Source organism: Chiloscyllium plagiosum, chromosome 12, assembly GCF_004010195.1.
Source record: "Chiloscyllium plagiosum isolate BGI_BamShark_2017 chromosome 12, ASM401019v2, whole genome shotgun sequence".
Classification (NCBI taxonomy): domain Eukaryota; kingdom Metazoa; phylum Chordata; class Chondrichthyes; order Orectolobiformes; family Hemiscylliidae; genus Chiloscyllium; species Chiloscyllium plagiosum.
The window spans coordinates 58,443,708-58,460,852 of record NC_057721.1 but is presented as its reverse complement, the minus strand read 5'-3'; the positions used below and the strand labels follow the sequence as shown (position 1 = coordinate 58,460,852).

At 39.6% G+C, this 17,145-nt stretch overlaps 1 protein-coding gene across 4 annotated transcripts in view; it reads left to right on the top strand.

Moving 5' to 3' along the window:
* Positions 1 to 16,680, top strand: part of pou1f1 (POU class 1 homeobox 1) — a 20,654-nt gene extending 3,974 nt beyond the window's left edge. For 3 of the 4 annotated variants that reach the window (XM_043701181.1, XM_043701184.1, XM_043701183.1), the window contains 4 exons: positions 3,119 to 3,391; positions 6,052 to 6,216; positions 9,757 to 9,817; positions 16,467 to 16,680. In XM_043701181.1, the coding sequence (XP_043557116.1) occupies positions 3,119 to 3,391; positions 6,052 to 6,216; positions 9,757 to 9,817; positions 16,467 to 16,680 (713 nt within the window). The remainder of the gene's footprint in view (positions 1 to 3,118; positions 3,392 to 6,051; positions 6,217 to 9,756; positions 9,818 to 16,466) is intronic. The other variant, XM_043701182.1, reaches the window with a different exon arrangement.
* The last annotated feature ends 465 nt before the right edge of the window (positions 16,681 to 17,145 follow it).

The window sequence follows — 17,145 nt, the reverse complement described above, 5'->3', positions numbered from 1 at the left end:
TATGAATAGGAAGGGTTTGGAGGGATATGGGCCAGGTGCTGGCAGGTGGGACTACATTGGGTTGGGATATCTGGTTGGCGTAGACAGGTTGGACCGAAGGGTCTGTTTCCATGCTGTACATCTCTATGACTCTATGTGTTTGCTGAAGGTGGTAGAAAACTTTGTTTGGAATGTGCTGTCATGGACAATTGGTGAGTTGCTGCAGTGCATTTCGTTAATGGTACACACTGTTGTCACCATCCATTGGTGAAGAGACAGAAGATTTATATTAGTCGATGGGATACCAATCAAGCAAATGTTTTCTTCGATGGTGCCAAGCTTCTTAGAGTCATAAAGATGTACAGCATGGAAACAGACCCTTCAGTCCAACCCGTCCATGCCGACTAGATATCCCAACCCAATCTAGTCCCACCTGCCAGCACCTGGCCCATATCCCTCCAAACCCTTCCTATTCATATACCCATCCAAATGCCTCTTAAATGTTGCAATTGTAACAGCCTCCACCACTTCCTCTGGCAGCTTGAGTGTTTTTGGAGCTGCACTCAGCCAGGCAAGTGTTTCACCACACTCTTGCTTTGCAAATATGCAAAGACTTTTGGAAATCACAAACTGAACTACTTCCCGCAGAATGCTCAGCATCTGACCTGTACCCATCATATATATATGGCTGGTGCCATAAATGTTTGGTCACTGGTGATCTTAAGTACGTTGATGATGGGTGATTCAACCACATTACTTTTTGTGAAGGAAGTGGTTAGCTTCTTTACTTTTACTGGAGTTGGTCATAGCCTGGCACCCAGCTAGAAAATAGCATTACACTACACACCAGCCCAAGCGTGAATGTTGCCTAACTCTTGCTGCAAACAGGCACTCACTACTTCAGTAACTGAGGAGTTACAAACAAGCTGTGCAATGTGCAATTGTTAGTGAATATCCTTGGTTCTGACCTGATGAAGAAATGTTGCTGAAGGAGCAGAATGTGTTGTGGCTATCACACTACCCTAAGGAGGTCCTGTAACATTATTCTGGAGAAGGATAAAAATCACACAACACCAGGTTAGAGTCCAACAGGTTTATTTGGAAGCACTAGCTTTCAGAGCGCTAGTCATAGAGTCATAGAGATGTACCACACAGAAACAGACCCTTTGGTCCAACCCGTCCATGCTGACTAGATATCCCAACCAAACCTAGTCCCACCTGCCAGCACCCAGCCCATATCCTTCCAAACCCTTCCTATTCATATACCCATCTAATAAACCTGTTGGACAATAACCTGATGCTGTGTGATTTTTTAACTTTGTAGTTAACACCGGCACCTTCAAATCTGGAGAAGGAATGATTGACTCCAACAATTACAACATCTACCTTTGCACTAGATTTGTGAATAGTGAATAACACTGTGATTTTCATTGAGTTGAAATTTGCTTGGGTTCCTTAATGCTTCTGTAACTCAGAATGCTGGCTATGTAAAGAGGTTATTCTTCAGCTGAAATTCAGCTCTTTCATCCATATTGACCCCAAGTTTGTAGTAAGACTTGCCACTGTATTTTTGGCAGAAGCTAAATTGAGCATTGCTGAGGTTATTGTGGAGTATCAATAAAAACATACTCTGTCACTTTGGTGATGAGTGAGGGTGTACTGAAAGGGTGATCACTGGTCAAATTAAATTAGTTTGTTTTTCATGGACAGGCCTTGGCCATACAAATTTCCACATTGTTGTGTCAGTGCTATTGTGGTGGTTGTACGATAACAACTTGGCTGGAAATGTAAATAGTTCTGAAGAACAAGTTTTCAATCTTATATTCTGATAATATTCAATAATATACAGCACATGGACTGCAGCAGTTCAAGAAGGCAACTCACCATGACCTTCTCAAGGTCAACCAGTGATGCCCAAATCCTACAAGTGAATTAAAAAAAACACTGGATTATGAGTCCAGAGGGTTAGGCTAATACGTTGGGGCTATTGTAGGAAAATTGTTGTGAAAATCCATTTGGTTCACTTGTGGTCTTTACGGAAGAATCTGACCCAGTCACCATGTGTCCAAAGTAGACTACGCCTCTCAACTGCCTCCTGAAATGACCTAGCAAACCACTCCAGGGCAAGAATTGTTGGCCTTGATAGTGATGCCCACATCCCATTAAAGAATAAAGACAAAAAGTGTTTTGGAATCCACAGGCATTGCCATTTCTGATGCTCTCAACTCTTGTTATCCCATGGGGTGAAATAAATTGGCTGAAGAATGAGGTTGAGATTGATGATCCATTCAACATCCTCCAAACACAGACATTAACGTGCTTGGGTTACTCTGTTGAACAAACTTGCACCCACATTACTGATTGTCTTTTCATTGATGGGATGCGGACATCACTGGCGAGGTCAGATATCATTGCTTATTGCTGCTTACCCTTCAGAAGGTCACAGTGAGCCATCATTTTGCATTGTTGTAGTCGATCAGTTTGGACAACACAAATTACTAGAAGGATGATCTTGCCAAATATACAATGTTAGAAGAAACTGAACATTATATATAAAAAAAGTTGTGTGTAGAAATAATCAAATGTAGCTGAGAACAGCAGCAGATGAAAAACAAGTTGACCAGATAAAACTATATGATGACATTCTTTTAAAGTTGTCTTAACATTTATAGACATTTTCTAACTGCTGGTTATGTCACACCTCTGGACTAGGTTAATTTGAATCCAGACCTCCTGGCCCAGGGGGGAGGGATACTACCACTGTGTCAAACAAACCGTGTCTTAATTTTTTTGTATTCAAATTACCATTTTGGTACCTTATTAAACCAATAGAGCTTTTGACATTTCTTACTTGAGTGGAGTCAAAACCATCGTTTTATTTGCATTTTTTTCCACGGAGTCAGTAGTGTTCTTTGATTTGGGAAATGTAGTGACTTTTATGGGTTTTTTTTCCCCTGAAGTGTTTATATTCAACTGATCGAACCCCAAAACTGTACATAACCTCAGCCCCTCTAAAACTCTGTGGAAGCTATACGGCCGCTTTGGGATATATTCGTTACCTTTAAGGCCTGAGTTTTAGCACTATCCATGTGCAGTCCGGTGCACGCAGTACTTGCCATTAATCATATGCCTTTAACAGTCTGCAGTAATGCCTCTATATGCACAGATGGGTTGGCTCCATGTTTGTACAAACTGCCTGACCACACGCTGAGTACGTCCTCGTGTCCTCTGGGTCATGGATTTGCCCCGATTCATCAGTCGGTCCTAAGCGAAGAATCTATCGTCATCGACCTCAAGCAGGAGTTCCGAAAAAAGAATAAAGCAATTGAGGAGCCAGTTAGTCTGGATTCTCCAGAAATCAAAGAGTTGGAGCTGTTTGCGAATCAATTTAAAGTGAGAAGAATAAAGCTAGGTAAATGCTGGATTCAATGTCTTCATTGTTTGCGATATCTGTTACAAACTTAACAATTGAGAACATGAAGGATCAGAAATACTTTCCAAAACTTCTCAAAGGCTGGATTTGGATAGTAGACTGAGGTGGTCATTGATAGTGGTGTTTAAGATGGGGTTTCTAGAGGGAGAAAAATATTGGGGAATACATGAAGCGCTAATCGAACACCTCTTTGGTAATAAACGTAACGGGATTTAACGATGCGGTCTCCTCTACATTGGGGAGACTGGACGCCTACTTGCAGAGCGCTTTAGGGAACATCTCCGGGACACCCGCACTGATCAACCCCTTCGCCCGTTGCCCAACATTTTAACTCCTCCTCCCACGTGCAGGTCCTGAGCCTCTTCCACCGCCGCTCCCTCACCACCCGATGCCCGGAGGAAGAATGCCTCATCTTCCACCTTGGAACACTCCAACCCCAGGGCATCAATGTGGACTTCACTAGTTTCCTCATTTCCCATCCCCCCACCTCACCCCAGTTCCAATACCCTGCATGCTCCCTAACTCCAGTTCTGATGAAGGGCTTTTGCCCAAAATGTTGATTTTCCTACTCCTCGGATGTTGCCTGACCTGCTGTGCTTTTCCAGCACCACTCTAATCTAGACTCTGATTTCCAGCATCTGCAGTCCTCACTTTTGCCGAGTACCGTCAGAGCCAGCTCTGAAGGAAATGCATACTATCTTGATCCAGGAGATCTGAATCCTTCTGGAGTGAGGGCGTAAATTGATTCAGCAAATCCAACCTTTCTTGGGGACAGTGTAGATTTTACTTCCAATTCATGTGCTAATTTGGAGAATAGTTTTTAAGTGTATCAATGATATCAATTAGAAATACACAGCAATCATGATTTGGAGGGAGAGGAAGGCGGCAGTTGTAGTTAAAATGTTCTGGTAACCGTATTTGTGCCGACCAAGTCATTAGAGCCATTGAAATCCCACTCCACTGCGAATGAATCTCTGCCAAACCCCCCTCACCTCCCCCCCTCCCCCAAATGTAACCTGGAGAGGTAGCAAAATCTCGACAGGAATAACTGTACCACACAATCATTTAATGCGAAGGGATATGTAGACTCCAACACACCCCAGCATCCCCAGTTCTTTGGGGGTTTGTTTTTTTAAGAAAAAAAATATTCTCACAAAGTGAAAAGGGGGCATTAGATTTAAACTGAAGTACATATTTTGCTCACTGCAAAATTGTTAGTGAAATTGTTAGCAATTCTAGTCATTTCAATTCGTTTAACATCAGAACACAGGACAAAACAAATGAAGCAATGTGGAACTGCAGTAATTCATCAAAAAAAGGTAGTTTATAATACAAGTACTCTCCCAGAAGCTCAGAACTTGCATCAGATGGATCTACAGCACTAAAAAAGATCCTTAGGTTCATCCAGTCTACTGTGAGTCAAAACAACCATTTATTCTCGGCCCATAATCCAGCATTTGGTCTATAGTCTCATACACCTTGGCATCACAAATATACATCTAAATACTTACTAAATGCTCTGAGGGTTTTTGCCTTTAGCAACATTACAGTTCCAGACTCTGTCCATCCTCTACATGAAAATTTTTTTTCTGATATCTCTAAATCCTCTGCCCCTTACCTTAGATCTACGCTCCCTAATCCCTCCATCAGGGAGAAACAAATCCTTCCTGTCTGCCCTATCTATGCCCCTCATAATTTCACACATCTCAATCATATCCCTTCTCAATCTCCTCTGCTCTAAGGAAAACCTATCCTCCTCATGTCATAGGTTGTGAAGAGCCTATATTGAATGTATTCATTTTTCAATAATCTTTAACTTCGTTCATGTGGTTCTGCAACACAACCCTGTCCACAAGTTGGTACCTACTGATGTTGAGGACATGAGATGGAAAGTGGAATAATGAGGGCAGTCCTGAATTTGGAAATGACATGGCTGCAAAGCTGCATTGGCTAGAATAAAGGGGAAGGATTGATACAAACTTTGGATACAAAAAGTGGGCAACTGCTGTAGTTATCGGCACTGGTACATCATGGGAATTTACTTAAAAGTTCTTTCAATATAACATATTCCCAATTATTTCATTGCATAGCCCCGAGTTTTACTCCTGTAATCATTGATATAGCCAACCAATAGGAGGCTTTGCATTGCTCTAACGTAGGTAAGAATTTGAATAATATTTGTACTTTACCTCCTCCTACCTTGACTGGATTATACTGAGTAATGAAATCCAGATTCCATTGCAATTTACAGTGTAATTGTCACTGGCATTTAGCTGTGGGCTCCACAGTTTGAACCACTTATTTCTCAATGGTTATATTTGGCTCTGTTTATAAATAAAGAGGCAATAGAGTGTACAAAATTAAAAATTTGTGTAATGAAACAATGTCATTTCATTTCCAAAATGGATACCTTCTGAGTTAATTAAAAATTAAGCAGTTATTATGGTTTGTAAGAATAACCAGAATAAATTTCGACTGAACAAACCTCATAGTTCTGAAAGGATTACCAAGACCTTTTAAAATTGCTTTAAATGGCAGAACAGGCTTGAGGGGGTTGAATGGCCTTCACCTGTTTCCTACGTTCCTACATTTCTATGTATACACACCTTTTTTTTCTCTTTCCCTCTTTCTCATTACAGGTTATACTCAAACAAATGTTGGTGAGGCTCTTGCTGCTGTGCATGGCTCAGAGTTTAGTCAAACAACTATTTGTCGCTTTGAAAATTTACAGCTCAGTTTTAAAAATGCTTGTAAACTTAAATCAATCCTTTCCAAGTGGATAGATGAAGCAGAACAAGCAGGAGGTATGTAGCTATCAATCTTTACCAAAATTAATACTCCATCCAACATTTATGGACAGGAAGATTCATCATATTCAATTTTATGGAAGACTTAAATTTCTATGTTGTATTTTGTAAACTAATTTCAGATAATCTTTACATTTTAAAACATTTGTTATAGAATCATTGAATCCCTACAGTGCAGAAAGTGGCCATTCAGCCCATTGAGTCTGCACCTCCAAAGAGCACCCCACCCAGACCCAAGACCTCTATATATCCCTACAGCCCCATATTTGCCATGGCGATCCCACCTAATCTGCATATCCCTGCGCACTGCAGGGCAATTTAACACAGTCAATCCATGTAAACTTTTATAGGAGCATCTGGAGGAAACTCCCAAGCTATGGGGAGAATATGCAAACTTCACACAGATGTTTGTTTATGGCTTTTGACAAGTCTTGAGTCTGTGGAAGTTATTGTATACTAACTTCTGTTCTTACCTTCATATTTGATTTCATTTATACTGTAGTATTTAGAGCGCAGAACCTGTCATGTGTGTTTATTTTCCACAGGAGGTTCCTTCTTCATCTAAACTTTTAAAAATATCATCCATTCCATTTCTCTTCACTTACTATTCTGGCTTCCTCTTAAATACATCCACATTATTCACCAATCTAGGCTCCTATCAAGGTTAGGAGTGCAACTGATACTTCAAATGTAAAATGGAGAAGTAGCAAAATACTAGATTTTTACCCAGATCAACAAATCACTCAATTTTTTTGAATTGAAATTTTCTCCCTATTGCCCTTATGACATCCTTTATTATTTGAGCTACTAGTCGGTTTTACTACAACATACATTTCTTCAGCGCAAATTAGTATAACGCAATTGAAGAATTTAGACCATTATTTGTAGAACATGAACTTTCCTTACCTGTATTGGTTATAACGTGATTCCAGTCCCATTAGTTTAAATAGTGCTGCTATTACATGATTTTCTTATAACACGAGGTTGCACAGGAACAGACCTTTATATCAGAACCGTTATATCAGAACCGACTGTATCTTGCTTCTTCCTCCATTTTGCCTATGCTTCCGAAAGTACAACAGATAGAAATAATGAGTTTCCAACCTTGTCACCATCCAACCACTACTCAGCAATGACTATTAGGCCAAACCCATTCATCATCTTTTGTGCCATTAATTTATCTTGTCACAGACTTTAAATTTGCAAAGTGACTTACTCAGAGCACACTAATAAATGGTCTGGAAGAGTAAAAAGGATATAAAATGGTGCATGTGCGGTTTTGCACTGGGGACAGAAAGATGGCCAATTTTGCACTTTATTTATGCAGAGTGATAAACTTTGCATTTAACCTATGCTGTATTGACATGGAGGTATTCTATGTAAATAACAGCAGCCAAAAGCAACAATATTAATATTTGAGTATTGCAGAGCATGAAGCAACGTTCTTTGTCTTGTACTCATTAGAACAGACATAAGAATATCAAATCTTAAAGGGAGAAACAGTTAATACTGCATGATAAAACAATACTGATTGTTTGAAATTCAACTCTGCTTGAGATTTTTGCATGGAGAATGCACAAATGGATCAAATCGAAAAAACTAAATAAATTTACACATCTCAGATCAAGCACAGTAGATTCATAAACATATTACCAATCTGTTCAATATCACCCTGCATTAACACTCACTCATTAATGAAATTGTGTCTCACTTGAACATTATTAATACACATGAAAATGAACACTGTCACAACCTTGGGCCTAATGTGCTCTTGGAGAAATTGAATAGATAACATATCTGTTCATACATAATGTGTGAATCAAACCATTTCTTAATATGCATGATCAAGTTCAAGCATTCATGCAGGATAAAATTGAACAGATGAGTTGTTGATGACAAATTTATGCCCTGACCTATATTCTGTTCTATCTGAGATGCACAAATTTCTTTCATTTCCTTTTATTTGAACAACCTGTACATTCACCATGGCAATGCCTTAAACAATCAGAATCAATGCCAACCAATCAACATCTTTTTTTCTCTTAAAGCACAAATTGTTCCTTCCATTCATATTTGGCATTCTTGCTTCTGTCCTGATAAGGACAAAACATAAAATTTCAATATCCTGTGTCTTTGTTTTCAGCAATACCACATTAATGCTTCTGCTTGCAAATAAAACCTTTCATTTCTATGCCCCAAAATTCCTGAGAAAACAAAGGACTAAACAGTGGTGCATTCTAATTAAGACAGCCTACATGGTCAAGCAGAAGATTCGTGTATAAACAGAAGTAGGTAAATTATCCCCTACTGTCTGCTCTGCCACTCTATTAGATCAGTCTCGGGCGACTGTGTGAAGTTTGCATGTTCTCCCCATGTCTGTGTGGGTTTCCTTCCACAGTTCAAAGATGTGCAGGTCAGGTGAATTGGCCATACTAAATTGCCCATAGTGTAAGGTGTATTAGTCAGATGGAAATGGGTCTGGGTGGGTTACTCTCTGGAGAGTTGGTGTGGACTGGTTGAGCTGAAGGTCCAATTTCCACACTGTAGGGGGGGAAAAAAAAAATTTAAAAAGTGGGCAGCACGGTGGCACAGTGGTTAGCATTGCTGCCTCACAGTACCAGAGACGTGGGTTCAATTCCCACCTCAGGCAACTGTCTGTGTGAAGTTTGCACATTCTCCCCGTGTCTGCATGGGTTTCCTCCGGGTGCTCTGGTTTCTTCCCACAGTCCAAAACCGTGTCATGCTAAATTGCCCATAGTGTTAGGTGAAGGGGTTAATGTAGGGGAATGGGTCTGGATGGGTGTGGCCTTGTTGGGTTGAAGGACCTGTTTCCACACTAAGAAATGTAATCTAATCATCACTTCTTTCTACCTTCCTCCTTAACTTACAGTATTTTGCCTAACAATAATCTATTAATCTCAGTTTTGAAATTTTCATTTGACATTGTTTCAACAGTTTTCTTCAGGAAGAAAGTTCCACCGTTTGTGTGCAGAAGTCTTTATAACATTACCTGCTAAATGGCCTAATTCTAATTTTAATGCCTTGTCCACTTATTTTGGACTTCCTCACCAAAGGAAATTGTCTCTATCCACCCTATAAATGCTTTGATTATCTTAGAAAACGTCAATGAAATCATACTTGATTTTCTTCACTTAAGGTATTACAAAACCTGGTCAATGCAACCTGTCTTCATTGAACCCTTTTAGTTCCAGTATCGTTCTGCAGAATTTACAGTGCCCTCCTCCAAAACCAATCTATCCTTCTGAAGGTACAATACCTGAACTTAAAATTGAGGTTAAACCACAGCTTTATCTAACATTAATAATATTTGAACATATAGTAATTAAAAGTAAAAATATATGCTCTACAGCATTCTTGCAAGTTTGTTCCCTTATAGTGAAATAGATGACTAACTCAGGTAAATCCTTACTTAATTAAATACTTTTTAATGCAAAACACTAACTGAGGAACTGGAAAAAATTGCCATTTCATATGATGCATGTGATTTATATTTTGTAACTGCGTATTTCCTTGCAGCTTTAAATAATGAAAGAACTGGAACAAATGAAAGAAAAAGAAAGCGAAGAACTACAATCAGGTGTGTATGACAACAGCAGCTAAAAAATTAACATGGAAGGAAAGTGCCCATGTTCCAAGTAGTGAGAATAAAAGGATCTCCGTTGCAAGATTAGGGTCTTGCCAACTCTTGGTCCTAAATGGAACTCTTGCTGTGACAAGACAGTAATAATATTTTAGTCTTTACATGTGGGACAAGATAGATTAAACTTATGAATTCTGCAAACATACAAATTCAGAGCAAATATAGACAATCCAGTCCCTTGAGTCTGCTCCAGTATTTGATGGGCTGAGCTGATTATTGTCGAAACTCTACCTTCCTGTCCTACCCCCTATCCTTTGACTCCCTTGTCAATCAGAATCTAACTTATCCTTCAAAATATTTGATTGCCCTGTTTTCATTGCTCTTTGAGGAAGAAAACTCCAGATTCATGAATCCTCCAAGAAAAATAAAGTCTTCTCAGCTGCACTTTAAATGGAAGATCCTTTACTCTATCTGTTCTGTAAGGGGAAACATCCTCTCAGCTATTATCCTGACAAGTCCCTTCAAGTTTTTTTTTGTTTCAAAAAGATCACTTCTCATTTTTCTGAATTCCAACAGATGCAAGTTCAATCTGTCCAGTTTACCCTCCTAAGCCAACCTCTTCATTCCAGGAATCAATGGGTGAACCTGCCTTGCACTGCTTCTAATATAATCATATACATTTTTTCCTAAGTAAGGAGCCTAAACTTCTTTATAGGACCCCAGATATTGTCTAACTAAGGTCCTGAATGACTTTACTGAAACTTTACTAATTTTTTTTACTCCATTCTCCTTGCAATATGCAATAACATTTCATTTGTATTCCTAACCATTTGCTGTAGTTAAATATTTTTTATCTGTTATTCATGCACAAGGCTACCCAAATCCTCCTGCACAACTGAGTTCAGCAATCTCTCCGTCTCCATTTAAATAATATGCTGCCCTTTTAAAATTTTTCTTTCAAAGTGGACAAACTCACAATTTCCAGCATTGTACTTCATCAGCCAATTGTTTGATCAACTCACTTAACCTATCTAAATCCCTTTAAAGGCTTTATACCCTTTAACAACTTACTCCAACTTTGTATCAGCAAATTTAACAAACATACATTCAGTCCCTTCATTCAAGTCATTAATATATATTGTATTACAATCAATTCATTCCCCAACACGGATCCCTGTGGCATTACACAGATTATAGCTTACCAACCTAAAAATTACCTATTTATCCTCTCTGCAAGCTGTTAGACAACCAACTCTCTATCCATTCTGATATACTACCCCACACATCATTTGCCTATTTAATGTTGTAATCTTTGATATGGCTTTTTTGTTGTTGATGAGATTATGACAAAAAACATGCAAGTTTTCAATACAGTCTGGCACCTGACAAGACCAACACTGTATTGTCAGAGTGCTGTAGAAAACAGAAATGGTATTGCAGAGTCTTAGAGATGCAGAGCACGGAAACAGACCCTTCAGTCCAACTCTGACATATCTACTAGATAGGTAAAAACAATGACTGCTGATGCTGGAAACCAACAGATTTTACTGCTCCTCGGATGCTGCCTGAACTGCTGTGCTTTTCCAGCACCACTAATCCAGATATCTACCAGATATCCCAACCTAATCTAGTCCCATTTGCACCTGGCCCATATCCCTCTAAACTCTTCCTGTTCATTTACCCATCCAGATGCCTTTTAAATCTTGCAATTGCACCAGCCTGCGCTGCACCACTTCCTCTGGCAGGTTATTCCATACAAGCACGACTCTGCATGAAAATGCTGCCCCTTTGGTCCCTTTTATATCTTTCCCCTCTCACCCTAAACCTATGCCCTCCAGTTCATGACTCCCCCACCCCAAGGAAAAGACTTTGTCTATTCATCCTATCCATGCTCCTCATGAATTTATAAAACTCTATGACGTCACCCCTCAGCTTTCGATGCTCCATATAGCTCAAATCCTCCAACCCTGGCAATACCCTTGTAAACCTTGTCAAAATCCATATAGATCACATCTACTGCTCTGCCCTCATCAATCTTCTTTGTTACTTCATCAAAAAACTCAATCAAGTTTGTGAGATATGATTTCCCACACACAAAGCCATGTTGACTATCCCGAATCAGTCCTTGCCTTTCCAAATACATGTACATCCTGTCCCTCAGGATTCCCTCCAACAACTTGCCCACCATCGAGGTCAGGCTCACCAGTCTATAGTTCCCTGACTTGTCTTTACTGCCCTTCTTAAACAGTGGCACCACGTTTGCCAACCTCCAGTCTTCCAGCACCTCACCTGTGACTATCGATGATACAAATATCTCAGCAAGAGGCCCAGCAATCACTTCTCTAGCTTCCCACAGAGTTCTCGGATGCACCTGATCATGAAGGCTTCCACATTATCCAGCCGTCCCTTTACCTGCAAACATCTACCCCCCCCCCCTTCAGCTTTTGAAAGTTTTTGCTTAATACTATCAAAATTAGCCTTCCTTCAAATTTGAACTTTAACTGTTAGATCTTGTCTACCCTTTTCCATCACTATTTTAAAACTAATAGAATTATGGTCACTGGCCCCAAAATGCTCGCCCACTGACACCTCAGTCACCTGCCCTGCCTTATTTCCCAAGAGTAGGTCAAGCTTTGAACCTTCTCTCGTAGGTACATCCACATACTGAATCAGAAAATTTTCTTGCACACTCTTAACAAATTCCTGTCCTTCTAAACCCTTAACACAATGGCAGTCCCAGTCCATGTTTGGAAAGTTGAAAACCCTGCCATAACTACCCTATTATTCTTACAGATAACTGAAAATTTGTTTCTCAACTTCCTGCTGACTATTTGGGGGTCAATAATACAATCCCAATAAGGTGATCATCCCTTTCTTATTTCTCAGTTCCATTCAAATAACTTCCCTGGATGTATTTTTGGGAATATCCTCCCTAAGTACAGCTGTAATGCTATTGCTTCTCAAAAACACCACTCCCCCTCCCCTTCTTGCCTCCCTTTCTATCCTTCCTGTATCCTGGAAAATTAGGCTGCCAATCCTGTCCATCTCTGAACCACATTTCTGTAATTGCTATGATATCGCAGTCCTATGTTCCTAAACATGCCCCGAGTCCATCTGCCTTCCCTGTTAGGCCTTTTGCATTGAAATAAATGCAGTTTAATTTATCAGTCCTATCTTGTTCTCTGCTTTGTCCCTGCCTGGCCTGTTTGACTTACTTCTTTTCTCAACTATACCAGTCTCAGATTGATCTCTTTCCCCACTATCTCCCTTGGTCCCAACCCACCTTCTTACTAGTTTAAATCCTCCTGAACAGCTTGAGCAAATCTCCCTGCCAATGTATTAGTCCCCTTCCAAGTCAGATGCAATCTGTCCTTGTACAGGTCACTTCTATCTCAGAAGAGATTCCAATTATCCAAAAATGTGAATCCTTCTCCCATACACCAGCTCTTCAGCAACGCATTCATCTGCTCTATCCTCCTATTCCTAAGTTCACTAGCTCGTGGCACCAGGAGTAATCAAGATAGTACTACCCTCAAGGACCTCTTTTTAAAAATATCCTGCTGAACTTTCTATATTTCCCTTTAGAATCTCATCCTTTTCCCTTCTGATGTCGTTGGTGTACAATGACCTCCTGCTGGTCACTCTCCCCTTTGAGAACATTCTGCACCCTCTCTGAGACATCCTTGATCCTGACACCAGGGAGGAAACACACCATTCTGATATTTCACTGCTAACACAATTGATCGCTTGGAACCCATGTACCCCTCATTACATTAGAGCCAGTCTTGATACCAAAAACTTGGCTGTTCATGCTACATTCCCCTGAAAGTCTATCACCCCTACATTTTCCAAAACAATATACTTGTTTGAAATGGCAATAACCACAGAAGACTCCTTTTCTAACCGCCTATCTCTAAACTTTCTTGGAGTTAACCCATCTACTGTACCTGTGGCTTTTCTCCCATCTTATAACTGCCATCCATCACACACCCCAGCTCTTGTAAATTTCTCATTGCCTTTAACTGTAACTCCAACTGATCCATTCGATCTGATAGGATTCATAACCAACATTTATTGAAGATATAATCTTCAGTAACCCTTAAACTCTCTTGAAACGCCCACATTCAACAAGAAGAGCATATCTTTCTACTAAAGGCCATTTTGCTCCTTCCAAACTACAGACCCAGAAAATAGCACTGTCTTACTGCTATACAAAACACTGCTCCAGGCTAACTTAATACTTATGGCTTATATTTTTAAAATTTAAATCACGAGACAGATCCCAATAAAAACATATAATCAAGAAAGAACTCTACGCATTATTGTAGATTTACAGCAAGGCTATACTTAAAAGTATTCACTTATCTGTTTCTGTGCTGCGTCCTCTCCCAAACAGGTTCCTTCAAGAATTTCACTGTTTGTTAAGTTTTCCTAGCCACACTCCAATGTCCAGCGATACATGAATTCAAACAGCAAAGGCTGTAACTGCGCAGATTCACTGCTGTGTCAGTTAGCAATGTGGGTTTCTTTCTCTCTCCCTTAAAGACCATGTGTTTGCTGCCTTTGTCTGTCTTTCTCCCTTTTAAAAAAGTGCTGTTGTTTTGACTTTTTTTCCAAAATTCGAAAACAATTGCAACAGCATAAAAAAAAAGTAATTGCTGCTCCTGGAATTCAAGGAAATCACCTCCAACACTTATAATACCTCAAAAAAATAAGCAGCCTGTTACAGCCAGAAATTTTTCCCGTCCTCCATCTTGGATTACCCGCGTAGTACATTGAAGTTAACAACTTGATGACATTAATTTTCTACAAAATATTAATAATTCAATATGAAATACCAATTAGCACAAAAACCTATTAATTCACCTCACCTCAACTAACACCACTACTCCATCTCCCTGTGCAGCAACCTTACCCTTGTGCTTTGCTCTTTTTGGTTACTTAAGAAATGCAACCTAGACAAATGGTGCAGAAAGAGCAACATGTGAGTAATGTTGAAGACTGCATGCAAGTAGTAGGCAACTCCATGAGCATAGTTTTGGCCCCAACCATGACGTAGCATTTAATGGCCAATGTCTCAGCTACCACTGCTGAAGCAGAAGCCATTCACACTCTGCATAATGAAACAGAAGCTCAAATGTCTGTCATGAAAGCTCAAATTGTTACCATCATGATTTTGGGTTACAGTATGCAAACGAGTGTGTAGGATATCACAGTGGTCTGACAATCACTAAGTGGCATATTATAGGGACTCTGAGAGGTGTCGATGATCTGCATGTGGTTCTTTGCTAAAGTGTTTTTTGTTCACAAGATGCAGTTGTTGCTGGCAATGCCAGCATTTACTGTCCATCACTAATTGTCTAGATAACATTGTGGGAACCACCTTCTTGAACTGCTGCAATGCATGGAGCAGGGAGGATTAACAGGTGCTCCTTTCCAGGATCATGAACCAGCAATAGTGATATAGTTCCAAGTCATGTGGCTTCTAAGCGATAGAAGCCGTGGGTTTGAAAGGTACAGTCAAAGAGCCTTTGGCAAATTGATGCAGTGCAACTTGGTGTACACTGCTGCCACTGTGCATCAGAAGTGAAGGAAATGAACATTAAAGATGGTGAATAGGCTATGAATAAAGTTACTTGGTCTGTTCTGGATGATGTCAAGCTTCTCAAACATTATTGCAACTGCACTCATCAAGCAGGTGGAGACCATTCTCTTATGACGTATGCCTTCTAGATGATAGGCACATTGTGCAAAGTCAGAATGACTTACTCATTTCAGAGCTGCTAGTCCCACCTGGAGATCACATTTTGTTTCTGTTCAAAGGCAACCCCCAGGTTAAGAGAAATGCTTCCTGAACAGCACATCTTTCTCCAGAGACACCTTTCAACCCCTTTCCACTTCAAGCAGCTAGTCCTATTTGCATGCCTTCTGCTCACTCTCCAAGTCATACTCTATGCCAAGGAGAGTACGTAGCTTATCTAAAAGCAACTAGTTTGTGCAGAAGTTTTAAGTCAGCCACACCACTTCTTGTAGACTTTTGTAACATAATATTTCATAATTGCAGACAACATTCAGTGCTAGTGGGAACCAAAGCCATGTCAGAAGTAGTAAACCTACAACTAACTTGCAAATAGTGGGTGATCTTTTTAAAATAACACTGGCAATAGGTCCTACTTGATGAACATGGGTTCAAACCCTTGTGATTAAGAGACGTCAACTTGAACATTTAGCTCTGAAATGACTGCACTACTGATCAGCCTACTCTGCATACTTCAGTAGGCAAAAATTGTGTGCCATGACTCATTTCATAAGTGTGTGTAGACCTCAAATGCTACTGTCATCATGAAATAGAGCCGAGATACTGCAGTTCAATTTTGTGCCACACTACAAAGTTGAGCAGAATTGCAAAGTTAAGCAATTGCTACAGAAACCTGGAGAATACCTACTTAAATATGTATCTCTCTCCTGTTGTACATTGCATTTTAAAATTAATATCATTTACAATCTGAAAAACTCATCCCATCAAAAAAAATATGCAAATTCACTTGATTCACAGATAATTGCTAAGAACAAACTAATTGTAGGTACTAGCTTAATTTAGTAAATAACAAATTAATTTAGTGTTGCACTTGTTTTGCATCATTAGCCTGCTTGCTAAAGAAGCGTTGGAGACACATTTCGGACATCAAAATAAACCTTCCTCACAGGAGATCATACAGATGGCAGATAATCTAAATCTGGAAAAAGAAGTTGTCAGAGTCTGGTTCTGTAACCGTCGGCAGAGAGAGAAACGAGTGAAGACAAACCTGCATCACAATTCATTTCAATATCCTTTCAAAGGACATCACGATTGCAGATAGCTATTAACTGAAGTATTGAAAACATCCAAAAACTTGTGAATCAGAATGTATTTATATTAAAAAAATAATTATTGCTCATTTCAGTCAAATGATGTTTCTTCCTTGGAGGAATTAGGTCACAAGATTTTGATGATTAATTTTTGGAGATTTTCAATGTTTATTTCAAGTACCTTGCCAAAGTGACATTAGCATGCGAGCATCTAAACAGAGTGCTGCTGAAACCTTCGCACGAAAGTTGGTGGTGAGAGCAGTGATGTTTTATTCTAGAGGTTAATCTTCTTTCATTCAGCAAAAACACCAAAGTTTCTAGAGTGGAGTTCCTGGCATAAAACACAAAAACCACTTGTGGCAGTTTTGTTGCCATTAGTTAACTCAATACTAAACAATTGTTCTGATCTGTGCATCTCAGCTATTCACCAACCAAGCCAGCTATGTTTTAGTCAATTTATCTTTAACCTGTTAGTT